At 41.9% G+C, this 13926-nt stretch overlaps 1 protein-coding gene across 1 annotated transcript; it reads right to left on the bottom strand.

Annotated features, from left to right (window-relative positions):
- Positions 1-959: 959 nt before the first annotated feature.
- Positions 960-8169, bottom strand: LOC115199041 (zinc finger protein 79-like). The gene is made up of 8 exons (XM_029761555.1): positions 7902-8169; positions 7459-7655; positions 7223-7327; positions 7020-7115; positions 6340-6450; positions 6042-6162; positions 5191-5448; positions 960-2736 (listed from the first exon to the last, which is right to left on the bottom strand). The coding sequence occupies exons 1-8, from the start codon at positions 7933-7935 to the stop codon at positions 1748-1750; spliced, it is 1911 nt and encodes a 636-aa protein (XP_029617415.1). The 5' UTR covers positions 7936-8169; the 3' UTR covers positions 960-1747.
- Between the last annotated feature and the right edge of the window lie 5757 nt (positions 8170-13926).

The following is a 13926-nucleotide window of genomic DNA, read 5'->3' as shown; positions in this document are numbered from 1 at the left end:
ACGCGACTCGCACTGCTTCGTCACAATACCTGGCACTCTGGTCCTGGACCCGCTACTCACGCAGGTCTAGGATTCCTTTCAGCCAGGGTTAATTTGAATTTCACATATGACTTATAGTGTGGATAAGGTTAGCAAACACTCCAGGATCCGGATTCTTTAAAAAAAAATCCGCCTAAAATGGCATACTCAAATCTAACTGCCTGTAGCTCAGGACCTGAAGCAAGGATATGCATTTTATTGATACCATTTGAAAGACTTTGAAGTTTGTGGAAATGTGAAATTAATGTAGGATAATATAACACATTAGATCTGGTGAAAGACAATACAAACAAAAAAACATGCATTTTCTCATCTTTGAAATGCAAGAGAAAGGCCATACATTGAGATATGATTCTAGGTGTAATTTAGATATTGTCCACCAGATGACAGCGGTGTGTGCAAAGTTTGACTGATCCAGTGAAGAATCACAACACAATATTTTGTATGAAGTCTGCCAGGAGTTTGCCCAAATGTGCCGAATTGGTCAATGTATACATTTTCAAATACATAACTTTAGAGAACATACAAAAATGCTATGGTAATAATTGTACTCCCAGGAATGTCATAAATGATGGATCCTTAGCATCCCTACAGAAAATACACTAAACTTCACATCTAGATGGCGGGCGGGGTGGGTGTTGAGCCAGAGACAGCAGTGGGGTCAAACTGTAAAACCCAGTTCTTACATTTGAATATAAAAATTGATTTTATCAAACAAAACTATGCTACATTTTATCTCTGGGACCCTCAGGATGACAAATCAGAGCAAGATTACTGAATGTAAGTACATTATTTACCTTCATAGGTGAATGTATCAAACCAGTTGCCGTGATAAGTGTTTTGTTGTTGTGCACTATCCTCAAACAATTGCATGACATTTTTTTGCTGTAATAGCTACTGTAAATTGGACACTGCTGTTAAGAGTAACAAGAATTTAATCTTTCTGCCCATATAAGACAAGTCTATGTCCCGGAAAGTTGGCTGTTGTTTACAACATAATTCTAGTCACATTATCGCATTTTGAGCAACAACTGTCTTGGTTGAGGGACACCAATCCCGTAGAGGTTAAAGCGCCCTTATTAAGATGGCTAGGTGAGACAACCACCACATATCACAGTAAAATACCGTATTCAAACATTCCATTTCAACTAAACAATGGATATATAATGTTTTGCATAAAAACAATAGTTTTAATATACACCTAAAATCAATTAATCAAAAAATATGAGAACATTAGCATTTGGCACACACATGAAGGTTCCCACATGCAATAATTTCAGGTGAAAAAACACCAATGTGAAAAATTGGTGGATATAGCATTTTTGGGAAATAAACTCATGTAGCAAATTCAATTGACGCATAGTGAACTGAGTGTGATCAAATCTTCCTGAAGACCTCTGGAGGTAGTCGGGACACTTTGTATATGTATATCTTACAAGTGTTAAGGAATCTGGTTGGTCAAACAGTTTAAATTTGGTAAATGTCATCATCATCCTCATCATCATCCCACTTCTAAAATCATTATTTGCAGTGCAAATATCATGTTTAGATGTGACAAACCTTGATTTAAAGTTTATTGAAAAACATATTTTGATATGATAATCTGATATACAAAAGAGGACCTGTAAAACCATGTATTTAAAACAGGATTATACATGGAATTTCTTGTCTCAATAATTCCAATCAATATTTCGATTAGAATGACCTATTACATAGTTTCTTTCGAACTCAAAGCATTTTTACGAGACTTTGTGTTTCTTTCTGTTGGACTGCTTTTGGAGAATCTTAACCGGTGAATTCTTCTCATATGATTTACCATATTACACCTTTGAGTAAATGTTTTCCCACACTCTGAGCATTGGTGAGGTTTCTCCCCAGTGTGAGTATATATGTGCGTTCTAAGAGAGTCTGAGGTAGTGAAAGATTTGGGGCATTGGGTGCAGGTGTAAGGACGCTCGCCTGTGTGAGATCGCAGATGAACCGTAAGATGGCAAGATGCTTTGAAACCCTTTCCACAATGTTTACAGGTGTGGGGGTTTTCTCCTGTGTGCGTTCGTGTATGCAGTCGCACTTCTCCTGAGCTAAGGAATGCCTTACCACATATGCTACATAAATAATTCTTCTCCCCAGCATGCATTCGCATGTGTCTCACTAGTGTACTTGGATGGGCAAACCTCTTCTCACAGACAGTACACATGTGACGGCGCTCCCCAGAGTGACTGCGTACGTGCACTTTGAGATCATAAGCACTCCTGTACCTCCGGTCACAGTGTTCACATGCGAATGGTCTTTCTTCTGTGTGAAGTAGCTGGTGCTTTTTCAGAGCCCCAGGAGTAGCATATCGTTTGGGACACTGGTCACAATGATATGGCATCGTGTGAACTCCCATATGTAGCGTCAGCAGTGATGGTTTTTTGAAAACCTTCCCACACTCACATGTATGAGTCCTGTTTTGGGGTGCTGGGCATCCCTCTTTTTTCTTGTCAACCTGTTTGATCACCCTCTTTTTGTCCCCTTTTCTGACCACCTCTTCTTTCTTGTCAACCTGCTTTCTGTCCTTTTCTACTTGGTCGGTATTGATGTCCTTGCAGAGGTTGGCCATTTCACTGTGAGAGAATGGAGGCAGAGTGCAGGTAAGAACCTGGGATGGCTCGTCAGCATTCACCATTATGTTGAGAGAATGATCCAAGTCCAATTCTGTAAGGAGAAAATACAGGAGAGCAGATTATATAACCACCATATATATAACCACCATATATATAACCACCATATATATATACACTGCTCAAAAAAATAAAGGGAACACTAAAATAACACATCCTAGATCTGAATGAATGAAATAATCTTATTAAATACTTTTTTCTTTACATAGTTGAATGTGCTGACAACAAAATCACACAAAAATAATCAATGGAAATCCAATTTATCAACCCATGGAGGTCTGGATTTGGAGTCACACTCAAAATTAAAGTGGAAAACCACACTACAGGCTGATCCAACTTTGATGTAATGTCCTTAAAACAAGTCAAAATGAGGCTCAGTAGTGTGTGTGTGGCCTCCACGTGCCTGTATGACCTCCCTACAACGCCTGGGCATGCTCCTGATGAGGTGGCGGATGGTCTCCTGAGGGATCTCCTCTCAGACCTGGACTAAAGCATCCGCCAACTCCTGGACAGTCTGTGGTGCAACGTGACGTTGGTGGATGGAGCGAGACATGATGTCCCAGATGTGCTCAATTGGATTCAGGTCTGGGGAACGGGCGGGCCAGTCCATAGCATCAATGCCTTCCTCTTGCAGGAACTGCTGACACACTCCAGCCACATGAGGTCTAGCATTGTCTTGCATTAGGAGGAACCCAGGGCCAACCGCACCAGCATATGGTCTCACAAGGGGTCTGAGGATCTCATCTCGGTACCTAATGGCAGTCAGGCTACCTCTGGCGAGCACATGGAGGGCTGTGCGGCCCCCCAAAGAAATGCCACCCCACACCATGACTGACCCCCCGCCAAACCGGTCATGCTGGAGGATGTTGCAGGCAGCAGAACGTTCTCCATGGCGTCTCCAGACTCTGTCACGTCTGTCACGTGCTCAGTGTGAACCTGCTTTCATCTGTGAAGAGCACAGGGCGCCAGTGGCGAATTTGCCAATCTTGGTGTTCTCTGACGAATGCCAAACGTCCTGCACGGTGTTGGGCTGTAAGCACAACCCCCACCTGTGAACGTCGGGCCCTCATACCACCCTCATGGAGTCTGTTTCTGACCATTTGAGCAGACAAATGCACATTTGTGGCCTGCTGGAGGTCATTTTGCAGGGCTCTGGCAGTGCTCCTCCTGCTCCTCCTTGCACAAAGGCGGAGGTAGCGGTCCTGCTGCTGGGTTGTTGCCCTCCTACGGCCTCCTCCACATCTCCTGATGTACTGGCCTGTCTCCTGGTAGCGCCTCCATGCTCTGGACACTAAGCTGACAGACACAGCAAACTTTCTTGCCACAGCTCGCATTGATGTGCCATCCTGGATGAGCTGCACTACCTGAGCCACTTGTGTGGGTTGTAGACTCCGTCTCATGTTACCACTAGAGTGAAAGCACCGCCAGCATTCAAAAGTGACCAAAACATCAGCCAGGAAGCATAGGAACTGAGAAGTGGTCTGTGGTCACCACCTGCAGAACCACTCCTTTATTGGGGGTGTCTTGCTAATTGGCTATAATTTCCACCTGTTGTCTATTCCATTTGCACAACAGCATGTGAAATTTATTGTCAATCAGTGTTGCTTCCTAAGTGAACAGTTTGATTTCACAGAAGTGTGATTGACTTGGAGTTACATTGTGTTGTTTAAGTGTTCCCTTTATTTTTTTGAGCAGTATATATATATATTGTAAAGGGTTGGTCTCATGTTTCATGAGCTGAATTAAAAGAACCCAGAAATTTTCCATATACACAAAAATCTTATTTCTCTCAAATGTTGTGCATAAATTTGTTTACATCCCTTTTAGTGAGCATTTATCCTTTGCCAAGATCATCCATCCACCTGAAAGGTGTGGCATATCAAGAAGCTGCTTAAACATTATGATCATCACACAGGTGCACCTTGTGCCGTGCAATTGGCATGTTGACTGCAGGAATGTCCACCAGAGCTATTGCCAGAGAATTTAATGCTAATTTCTCTACCATAAGCTGCCTCTCAAACATCGTTTTAGAGAATTTTGACAGTATGTCCAACTGGCCTCACAATTACCGACCACGTGTAACCACACCAGCCCAGAACCTCCACATCCGGCTTCTTCACCTGTGGGATCGTCTGAGACCAGCCACCCAGACAGCTGATGAAACTGAAGAGTATTTCTGTCTGTAATGAATCCCGTTTGTGGGGAAAAACTAATTCTGATTGGCTGGGCCTGGCTCCCAAGTGGGTGGGCCTATGCCCTCCCAGGCCCACCCATGGCTGCGCCCATGCCCAGTCACGTGAAATCCATAGATTAGGGCCTGATGAATTTATTTCAATTGACTGATTTCCTTATATGAACTGTAACTCAGTAAAATCGCTGAAATGATTGCATGTTGCGTTAACATTTTTTGTTCAGTATATAAATTAGAATTTAGATGCTATATTAGTCAAACAATAGATGAGTGTTTGACCTTTTTTATTTTCCTTACCATCACAGGGTACTGGAGTAACCAAGACTGAGGTCTCTGCAGGTGGCAGACCCTCCTGTTCCTCTGATGTTGACAGTCCTAGAGCCTCCAAACATCTATCAGTGCCTTCATCCAGGATTTCATTGTGGTCTTCATCGTCATCTGAGAATGGCCTTACATTGTCAGAGTTGTCTGGTTCGTAGTTAATAACAACTCTGATTATTGGAGGGAGGGACAGTGTGGACAGGATGGTATCTGTGGTGTAATTAGAGACATGACCTGGGTAGGAGAGAACATCATTAAACTCACCTACTGTATATTGCCAAGTTAAAAAGACAAGTGGTATCCTATATGACTCTGTACTTCATATCCATCATCTGGATTAAGACATAGGGATCGATTCAATCCGATCCGCTTTAGCCAACATCCACATAGTGCTTCCTTTTGGCAGTGTCGGAGGTGGAACTGTGTTAGAGCTGTCAAATCCACAATTGATCGGCATTACACCTAAAACGGACATTGCCATTGGGTTCACATAGTCGCATTAACAAAAATCCCATGCAACCTTGTTTACAAGTTTCAACACTGGAATGTGAGATGTAATCTATACCTCGATTAGGATGACAGAAATCCTCATTATTTAGTTGAATGATTTTTCAATTTGAGCATAATTATTTCTATATAGGCTGCACTTTCTCGCCCAGAACTTCTAATGCTTGGCAGGTGTGGCTTCATGACCATGATCGGAAGAGCAGCTTCTCACCGATTTGATGGCTCCAACACAGTTCCACCTCCGACACCGCCAAAATGTCCGCCATGCGGGTGTCTGCCATTGCCGGTTAGCGGTTGATCTGATTGAATCTAGGCCTTACTATTGTTCAGGTTTCCATGACGCTGATGGTGCTGCAACACTGTCTTCAATTGTTCAGGGTCAAAGACACTCTGCCCACATTCCTCCAAGACATAGGGGGCAGCACCGAGCCAGGCTGTTGTCTAAGAGGAGCAGGGCAGGGGGAATACAGGACATTAAAAAGTTCAAAAGTGTTGTACCAGACACTTGAGGTTTTAGACAAGTTTTGAAATGACCAAAAACACCATTCAATTCATCTGTAGAGCCACATGACGCCATGCTCCGTCAATCTTTTAGAACAGAGATGTTTTCCTCAGTACCTGCGTGAGGTCTGGTACAGGCAGCAGCTCCTCCAGTCTGGAGAGGAACTCCCACACCAGGGTCTGCAGCGCTGTGTCATACCGAGGGCCATAGTGGACTGGGAACACCTCCTGTGAAATAGACAATTTAGCATGAAATGGGTCTAGTGCCAAATGTCTCCATTTAAGATGAACTTCAGCTATTTTGGAACTTTTCCTGTTAAGAAACAATATCCCAAGTATAAGTACAGTAATTTACACACACTTAAGGGTAAGAACAAAACAAACAAAAAACCTTTTGAGCAAAATAGTGTTTTTTACACAACTACAAACTTCATGGATTAGGCCATTCAAGCAGTTGAGTTGGTCTGATGTGATGTCATCAATCTCCTCCCTTGCTTGTGGGAATAATGGAGGAGCAAAAACATCAAATTAAAAGGCCCTGACCACACCCCCCCACCACTTGTACTATGTCCTACCTGGACCACCTGTTGAGATGTGCCTTTTGTTAAGTAAATTAGGTGATAAATTACGTGAAAAGGAGACTTGCGTGCCACTTTAACAAGATCTTTAGGGTATTCTGAATGCAGAAGAAGGATACTTATAATCTTGAATCTAAGTAGATGATGTTCAACTAGTCTATTTAAGAAATATATTCAAGCAAAAGGATCATAAAGAAGTCTAGAGAGAAAGTTCCTCACCTGGAAGAAATGCTCCCTCTCAGAAGGGTCTTCCAGCAGGGTTTGGACTAGCTCCACAAAGTTAGAATCTGAAGCCTCCAATTCATCACCATGACTCTGTCATTAGGCGCAAACAAAACATCAGACAAATGTACAGGAATGTATCCCTCAGAAATAATGTTCTTCCAGTGTCTCATTCATAAAGTGTTGCCTATTTAAACTACCTCTTTGTGTAAGGAGTTTTGTGTCAACGTGTGGATTATGTCCAGATGGGCCTGGATGGTCAGGAGGTCAGCTGTGCCCGCACTGCGACACAACTCTAAAACCATCTGGAACAGAGGTGGATATGTGAAAAGCAGGACTAGGGACAGACGTACAGTAATTGCCGCCAGTAGCTGCCCATAGTTTGTTCCATCATAAGGCTCTTCCCATCCCAACCCTCAATATTTACACCTCTCACCCTTGCTCTCAGTCCCAGGATGAGATGGGTCCTCTGCCTGGAGCTCAGCAGCTCTGGAACCATCTCTGTCACCAAAGTAACAAACTCCTCCAGCTTCCCATACTGCATCACATTACGCTTTTGAGCAACTTGCCACATGAATGCGCACATCAGGCGTAGAGGTGGAACCAGGAGACGCAAGGAGAACAGAGAGAGACCTGTCGCCGAATTGAAGAGAGCAATTAACAATTAAACAGATAAACAAATAATAAATGCAAAATCGACTGATCCCATAACTCAGCTAGTTAGTAATATTACAAGCTATGTGTAGGTAGACTATAGGACATATTTGAATGGTCCATGTAAAAGCAAAACAAAAATGTCATTAGTCAAAATGACATATCATTTTCTACATTTAACTACTGCTATGAGGTAAGCAATGCATGATAAAGCAGCAAACTAACCTTGTTCTGATGCTGGATCAATAATGTTATCCATAGCTAGTTTGCAAAGCAAAAAGCCCTCGAAACAAGCTAGCTAAAGAGTTTGATGTTAACGTTAGATAGTGCGACCAAGCCTAAAATATACGTTATATTAAAGCGATTGCAACGTAAATAAAAAGGATGACATATGTACTCAAGCTAACAATACCCTAGTTAGCTAAGATAAATAAAACCGTTTTGTACAGAGGTTGCTAGATCCAGCGTCTCGACAGCAACACTAAAAAGGTACTTCCAGGTCATGGATTTCGAAAAAATGTCTAAATAAAAGTCCCCCACGTTACGTAATAGTAGAAATTCGTCAATAACCAGTGATTATTAATGATATATGAAAAATAGGTGTCTGAACATGAACAATGATTAAAAAAAAAACATAATTAAGGGACATTTTGATTAAAAGTGTGTTTTAAAACATTGCGGATCACTGTACAAGGAATACATATTGGCTTATATAACAAAACTATTCTGGGTGCCACAGTAAAAGTATTGTAGGGAATACTCCGTAGGGTCTGTACAGTGTATTTCATGAGACTCTGAATAATACGGAGTGTTGCTGGCTTTTTACTGTGGTCAAACAGCTTAAAGTGAGTTGCCTGGGCAATATATATTGTACAAATATAGCACTGTACAGGAAAAACAATTTATTGTGTGTCCATACAAGCAGGGTCCAGACTACTCACTAGAGTCCCTAGAATACAAAACAGGTGAGTTTGAACAAAAAGCTAGGTCATAGGAAGCTTTATGTTGACATTTGAGCAGTGATACACATATCAGCACCATGGACAGCTATCGTTTTAGACTGTTATGTTGTCACTGTCAGCCTAGCTCCAAACATGTGGCAAATATGTGTCCCAAAAGCATATGAATATAATTTAAGATTTTAGTCAGTGCAAGACCACACACTGGTTAAGAAAAAACGTTACTACTGGTGTCAAATAAACTGGGGTGGAAAATACTTAGTTGGGATTCTACTAACCAAATATGTTAAATTTTTGAGTGGGGCTGTCAAACATCCTGCTGGTTATTTCTCTGACATTCTTGTAATGTCTACATTTAATGCTGCATGCTATATTAACCTCAACAATTTGTTTTTTCTTACCCTGGTGTGAAATAAAATAATTCCATACATGACTTTCATGCAGTCTTGCTTTGCGCTAATTTACCAAATACCAATTATTAGCAGGTGATTAGTTAAGAAGCCGACTGCAACAACGATGGAGTGTCATACCTGTATGACTGACACATTTATACATTGTATTGCTAGTGACAACAAGGTCAAATTTAACAAAATGGTACAAACAGAGAATGTAAATGAGGCTCAGGTTCAAATCCTCTCGCCTCTGGAGAGTTTAAATGAGGGAATATAAACTGCTCAGCAAAGACCCTCAGACATACTTTTGAGGATAAAGAACATGGTTCTAATTTTCATCCTGATGTAGCCAAGAGTTCATATGAGGAAGTGTCAGTGGTGCAGCTCAATCAAATCTCAGACACCCAAGATATTAGGAATGAATACTACCACTTAGAGATAGAAAGTTATGGTAGAAATCGTAAGCTTGTGACAACTAGCATGTAACTGGAGAGGTTGACATGGAAATAAGCGAGGATACACTGAAATGTGTTTTTTCAGACGCTTTTATGGCCTAGCACAACTGATGTTGTATTGCAGACACCAATTGAACGGGGGTGAAATAAATATACAAAAAAGGTCAATTCCATTACGGATAAAAGAAAAAAAGCTCTGATGAAGGCCGTGAGGCCGAAACGTAAGCTTATTAAAGATCAGTGATGCTATTGAGAGCAGTGTGCGGTTTCCTTTTTCCCATGCACCTGCAAAAAGATTGCTCAGATGTGTGAGTGCCTTTTGAATTACGGATAAAGGAAAAAAGTACTTTGTTCACAATAAAGAGAAAGATGCGAACCTCAAATATGAATCTCTTTGTATCTAGTCATTCCAATATATCATTTAGTTTAATTGCGGGTTTATAATATTGCCAACAAAAATCACAACAAGAAATGACACATTACAGACATAAGAAATGTAAGAGACAATGGTTTCCTAACTGTTGGACAGCTCCACTTCAGTCATTCAAAAAGAACTATAATGAATTAAATATTAATGTTTATTTCTCAAATGTCAACAAAAGTACCATTACTCTCATCCTGCCATCTTACCGAGAAAGTTAGAGCGCTCATCATTGTGCTGTAGACTTGTCCAGACTGCTTACCTTGTCAGACGGAGGTCAAAGTCATCTGCAGTTTTCTGGGGACACAATAGGGGAGCTGTCTCTCAACCATCAACATTAATTAATAGGGATGATAATGTCTGACCTGCGGCGACATCTGCCTATTATTCCCTCAAGCCGAGAGAAAACAGGGTCCCTCATATTTCAGCAGCTGATTAATGTTCTCCATGACATTTAGATATGCTGTCTCTTGGCAAATGGAGAATGATCATACAGCAGTCTGTTACGCAAATGAATAATGAACAGTGGGCACACACGTGAGTGGGTATGCAACTTCTGAGCTAATTCTTTTAATAATATGTGGTAACTTGCCACAATGGAAATATTCAATAACCTAGCGAGGCATACAAGCAATGTATTATTATCTAAATTAATGAGGCAACAAGCCACCATAGATGTGCTCTTCCCTGCATACCCAAGCCCAGGTATGTGCTGTAATCAACACTGATAGATAACACATAGTAATGCCCCAGCCAATGTCTGCTGTTTGGGAGCATCCCTGTAGTGCATAGGAAAATAACTGAATGGAACAGGGACTTTAGTTTTGGTAGGATAGGCCTACAGTATACTGTAGAGTGAACATTTTCTCAGAGCGTATAGGAGCTGGCCCAGCAACAGTGAGACCGATGCTGTTCTGTTTGTTGATTGGTTTTTGCTGTGGCCCTCCAGCTGCTGGGACATAGTTTGGCATGAGTTGTGTGGTGTCACATGCTGCCAAGTGAGCTGGCCAGATGGAGACAGCTGGACTGGCAGCCCACCATCCCTATAGCCTCTTCTTTTGGAGTGGGGAGGGACCCTGTGAGTCTCAGAGAGGATGGGGTGATGGGTGTGTGTGTATGTGTTTGCGCTTGCGTGCGTGTGTGTGTGTGTGTGAGAGAGAGAGAGACAGAGAGACAGAGAGAGACACAGAGAGAGAGAGATAATGAGAGAGCGGGAGAGAGAGGAGAGAGAGGAGAGACAGAGAGAATGAGAGATTTTATGTGTGTGGAGGGTCGACCAAACAGAACCATGTTCATAGCCCAAATCCAAACCCAAGCCTGTGTAAGTCATCCAGATCTTTCCTCTCTGCAACTTGTGGTTTTTCTTCTTATTTTCCTTTAACCTACTAAATCAATGGCTCCATCTTTCCATTTTGACCTGCCTAATACAGTTTTCGACTGAGAGCAATGACAGACCTATGGAATCATGTCCAGGTGGTCATTGGGTTTAGCAGAAGGGAAGCTGGTTGCTGCTGGCCTGGTCTCTGATTGGCAGTTTAGGCCCAGTGCAGCTGCTACCACCACCATCTGCTGTCAGGATATATTGATCATCTAATGAAAAAATTGGGTTTAGAATGAATCTCAGTGAAATCAACCCCCTTCCTTTCAAAGGGCAGTGACTTTAATCAAGTCCCTACAGGGAAGCCGAAACTCATCAACTGAGCCCCCCCCCCCCCCCCCAACAATTGCAGGAGATAGATGGAAAACTACGGGTCACTGATCCCCCGGTAAAGTCTCTGCTAGATTTGGCCACAGCTCCAGCATTTTTAGGGTACCACAGCGGACCTCTTAACTCTGTCTCTTAACTATGTCTTAACGTAAATGTAATACTGTAAGTAAAAACAACTTAATGGAAATATAAGGCTGGGATTCAATCAAACCTGCACTATGGGGTGGAACAGAGGATCAAAAGCTGGCAGTGTTTTAAAATTATATGTTTACATGAACATGAATATGGTTGGTATTTTCCTCTTCTGACTGCTGCTTTACAAGCTTCCCCACTGCAGTTGATATATTGAAAGTTATTTTCTTGGGTATTGATATTTTTGGGCTTTATTCAAAACATGCCTCAGAACTCACTACAGTGAAATACATTTCAGACTCTATGAAAAGGGTGTGTGAACTGTCAACACCAAGAAGGACAGCCTCTGGCAAGACATCTGGACATTTGAATATCAAAGTATTCCTCTGCTCATTGAAGTGCCCATAACCCATACAGTATTTCTGCATATTCTAATCAACGATTAGAAAGTTTGGTGTGACAACAACGTCATGGCCTTAGTCAATAACAACTGGTATCCAGCATCTGGTTGAGTCTGGTTATTAAAGCATGTGTATTTTTATCCTCCACAGACATGTTTGAGTCAGGAGGCCTTTTCTCACAATAAAACATTTTGATCTCCATGAATTCAAACTATTATTGACTTGGAAACCTCATAAACAAAGCCTGCAGTTTAAATGTTTATCTTGGTGCATCTGTTAATAATCTGGCTGCCATGTTTTGACCCCCAACCACATCCTCCATACCATAGGTCACCTGTATGGATTCAACTATTCCGTTCTAAAATGTTTCTGTATTTGTTCTGAGAGTGAACACTGCTTGCTGATGAATTACACAGAGAGACAGCAAGAAAGGGGAAGAGAGACAGACAGAAAGAAAGAAAGAAAGACAGAGAGGGAGAGAGATGGAGATGGAGTTAGAGAGGTCCTAACTGACAGCTTGTCACTGCATCTTTTTTTATCTTGGCGGTTGGAGTTTGCAAAGTTAAATCATGTTTCCTGGATTGCAATTTGCAGAGGACAGGAGGCAGGTAGGATAATAGTGTCTGATTCCCTGGAGTCGAGGGATCTCTTAAATAAAATGTTATCGATCCTACCCAGTTCTTTTGAACGGGACACACCAGTAACCACGGTTACGGGGCTACCCTCTCGCCGAAGAAATTGTTTCCTCAGGAGAGCTGAATGGCCGTCGGCGTGACAATTGGATGTGAAACGACTTTCTAATAGAAAATGCGGTCCAAGGTGTCCATCTCACTGGACTACAGATAACCCGGCACAGTCCTCTTCCTCAAGCCTGCTGAGTAGATCTCCTCAAGTGAACTCCTGTTTGCTCAGGGACTGTCTGTGGCCTTGGCAACTTCCAAAGCCATTGTAAATCTGGATGGATAGGATAAACGATCAGAGTTGGAAAAAGTCTAAAACAATGGGAATAAAATATAAACTATCCTTGTAGCACACTGTTCACACTGGAAGAAGTTTTCCTTTTAAGCGTTTGAAGTTTTACAATTATGTCCACAGTTGGGGGGTGGTGGAGGAGCTGCCGGTCATCTTTCTTTAGAGCGAGTGTTTTATTAAAGGATCTTTAATAATAGGCAAATTAATCAACCGGAGATGTGGATGTCAAGCCAATCCCCTGTCCCTGTGAACACATTCCATTAGAATGGGATTATTTGGTGCTTGTGTGTCTAGGTGGGTACGTGCTTTTTGTGTGAAGGAGAAACTGAGTTTGCAAGTGTGTGTGTATGTGTGTGTGTGTGTGTGTGTGTGTGTGTGTGTGTGTGTGTGTGTGTGTGTGTGAGCTGCATGTGTAATTGCTTGTGTGAGAGAGAGTGCATTTCTATATGATGGCAGTCTTCCTTTCCATCTAATGGGTATACTGCTTCTCTAATAGAGGTCTAAATCTAATGATCCCTCACACCTCAGGGGACAGAGTGGAACAACAGCCTGGCTGTTATCTTCATCTCACTACTTGATTGGCGGGAAGATATGCTGTGCATTCAGTAGTACCATGCATAGCTGGAAATAGCATTCGGCACTATAGGCTGTGAGGTTTAGTCACAAAAGTAGTTTCGGCTTTTGGTAAGAATCCTGTGACACAAAAAGTGTGACAGTGAAAATATATCACTAGAAAATAGGTCCTATGTTATTTTTTTTAACAATACAGGATTGGTATTTGGACATTATTCTAGGAAGGGAAGTAAGCAC

Source organism: Salmo trutta, chromosome 8, assembly GCF_901001165.1.
Source record: "Salmo trutta chromosome 8, fSalTru1.1, whole genome shotgun sequence".
NCBI lineage: Eukaryota > Metazoa > Chordata > Actinopteri > Salmoniformes > Salmonidae > Salmo > Salmo trutta.
The sequence above is the reverse complement of the archived record's forward strand: the minus strand, read 5'-3'. Positions and strand labels throughout refer to the sequence as shown.

What these genes read in the sequence shown, in the direction of transcription:
- LOC115199041 (XM_029761555.1), bottom strand. Translation starts at nt 7,935, where the DNA reads ATGGATAACATTATTGATCCAGCATCAGAACAAG. An exon ending in TCATGGAAACCTGAACAATA is followed by an intron (nt 5,449 to 6,041) that starts GTAAGGCCTAGA and finishes TCTCCTACCCAG; the next exon opens with GTCATGTCTCTAATTACACC. An exon ending in TACTCCAGTACCCTGTGATG is followed by an intron (nt 2,737 to 5,190) that starts GTAAGGAAAATA and finishes TTCTCCTTACAG; the next exon opens with AATTGGACTTGGATCATTCT.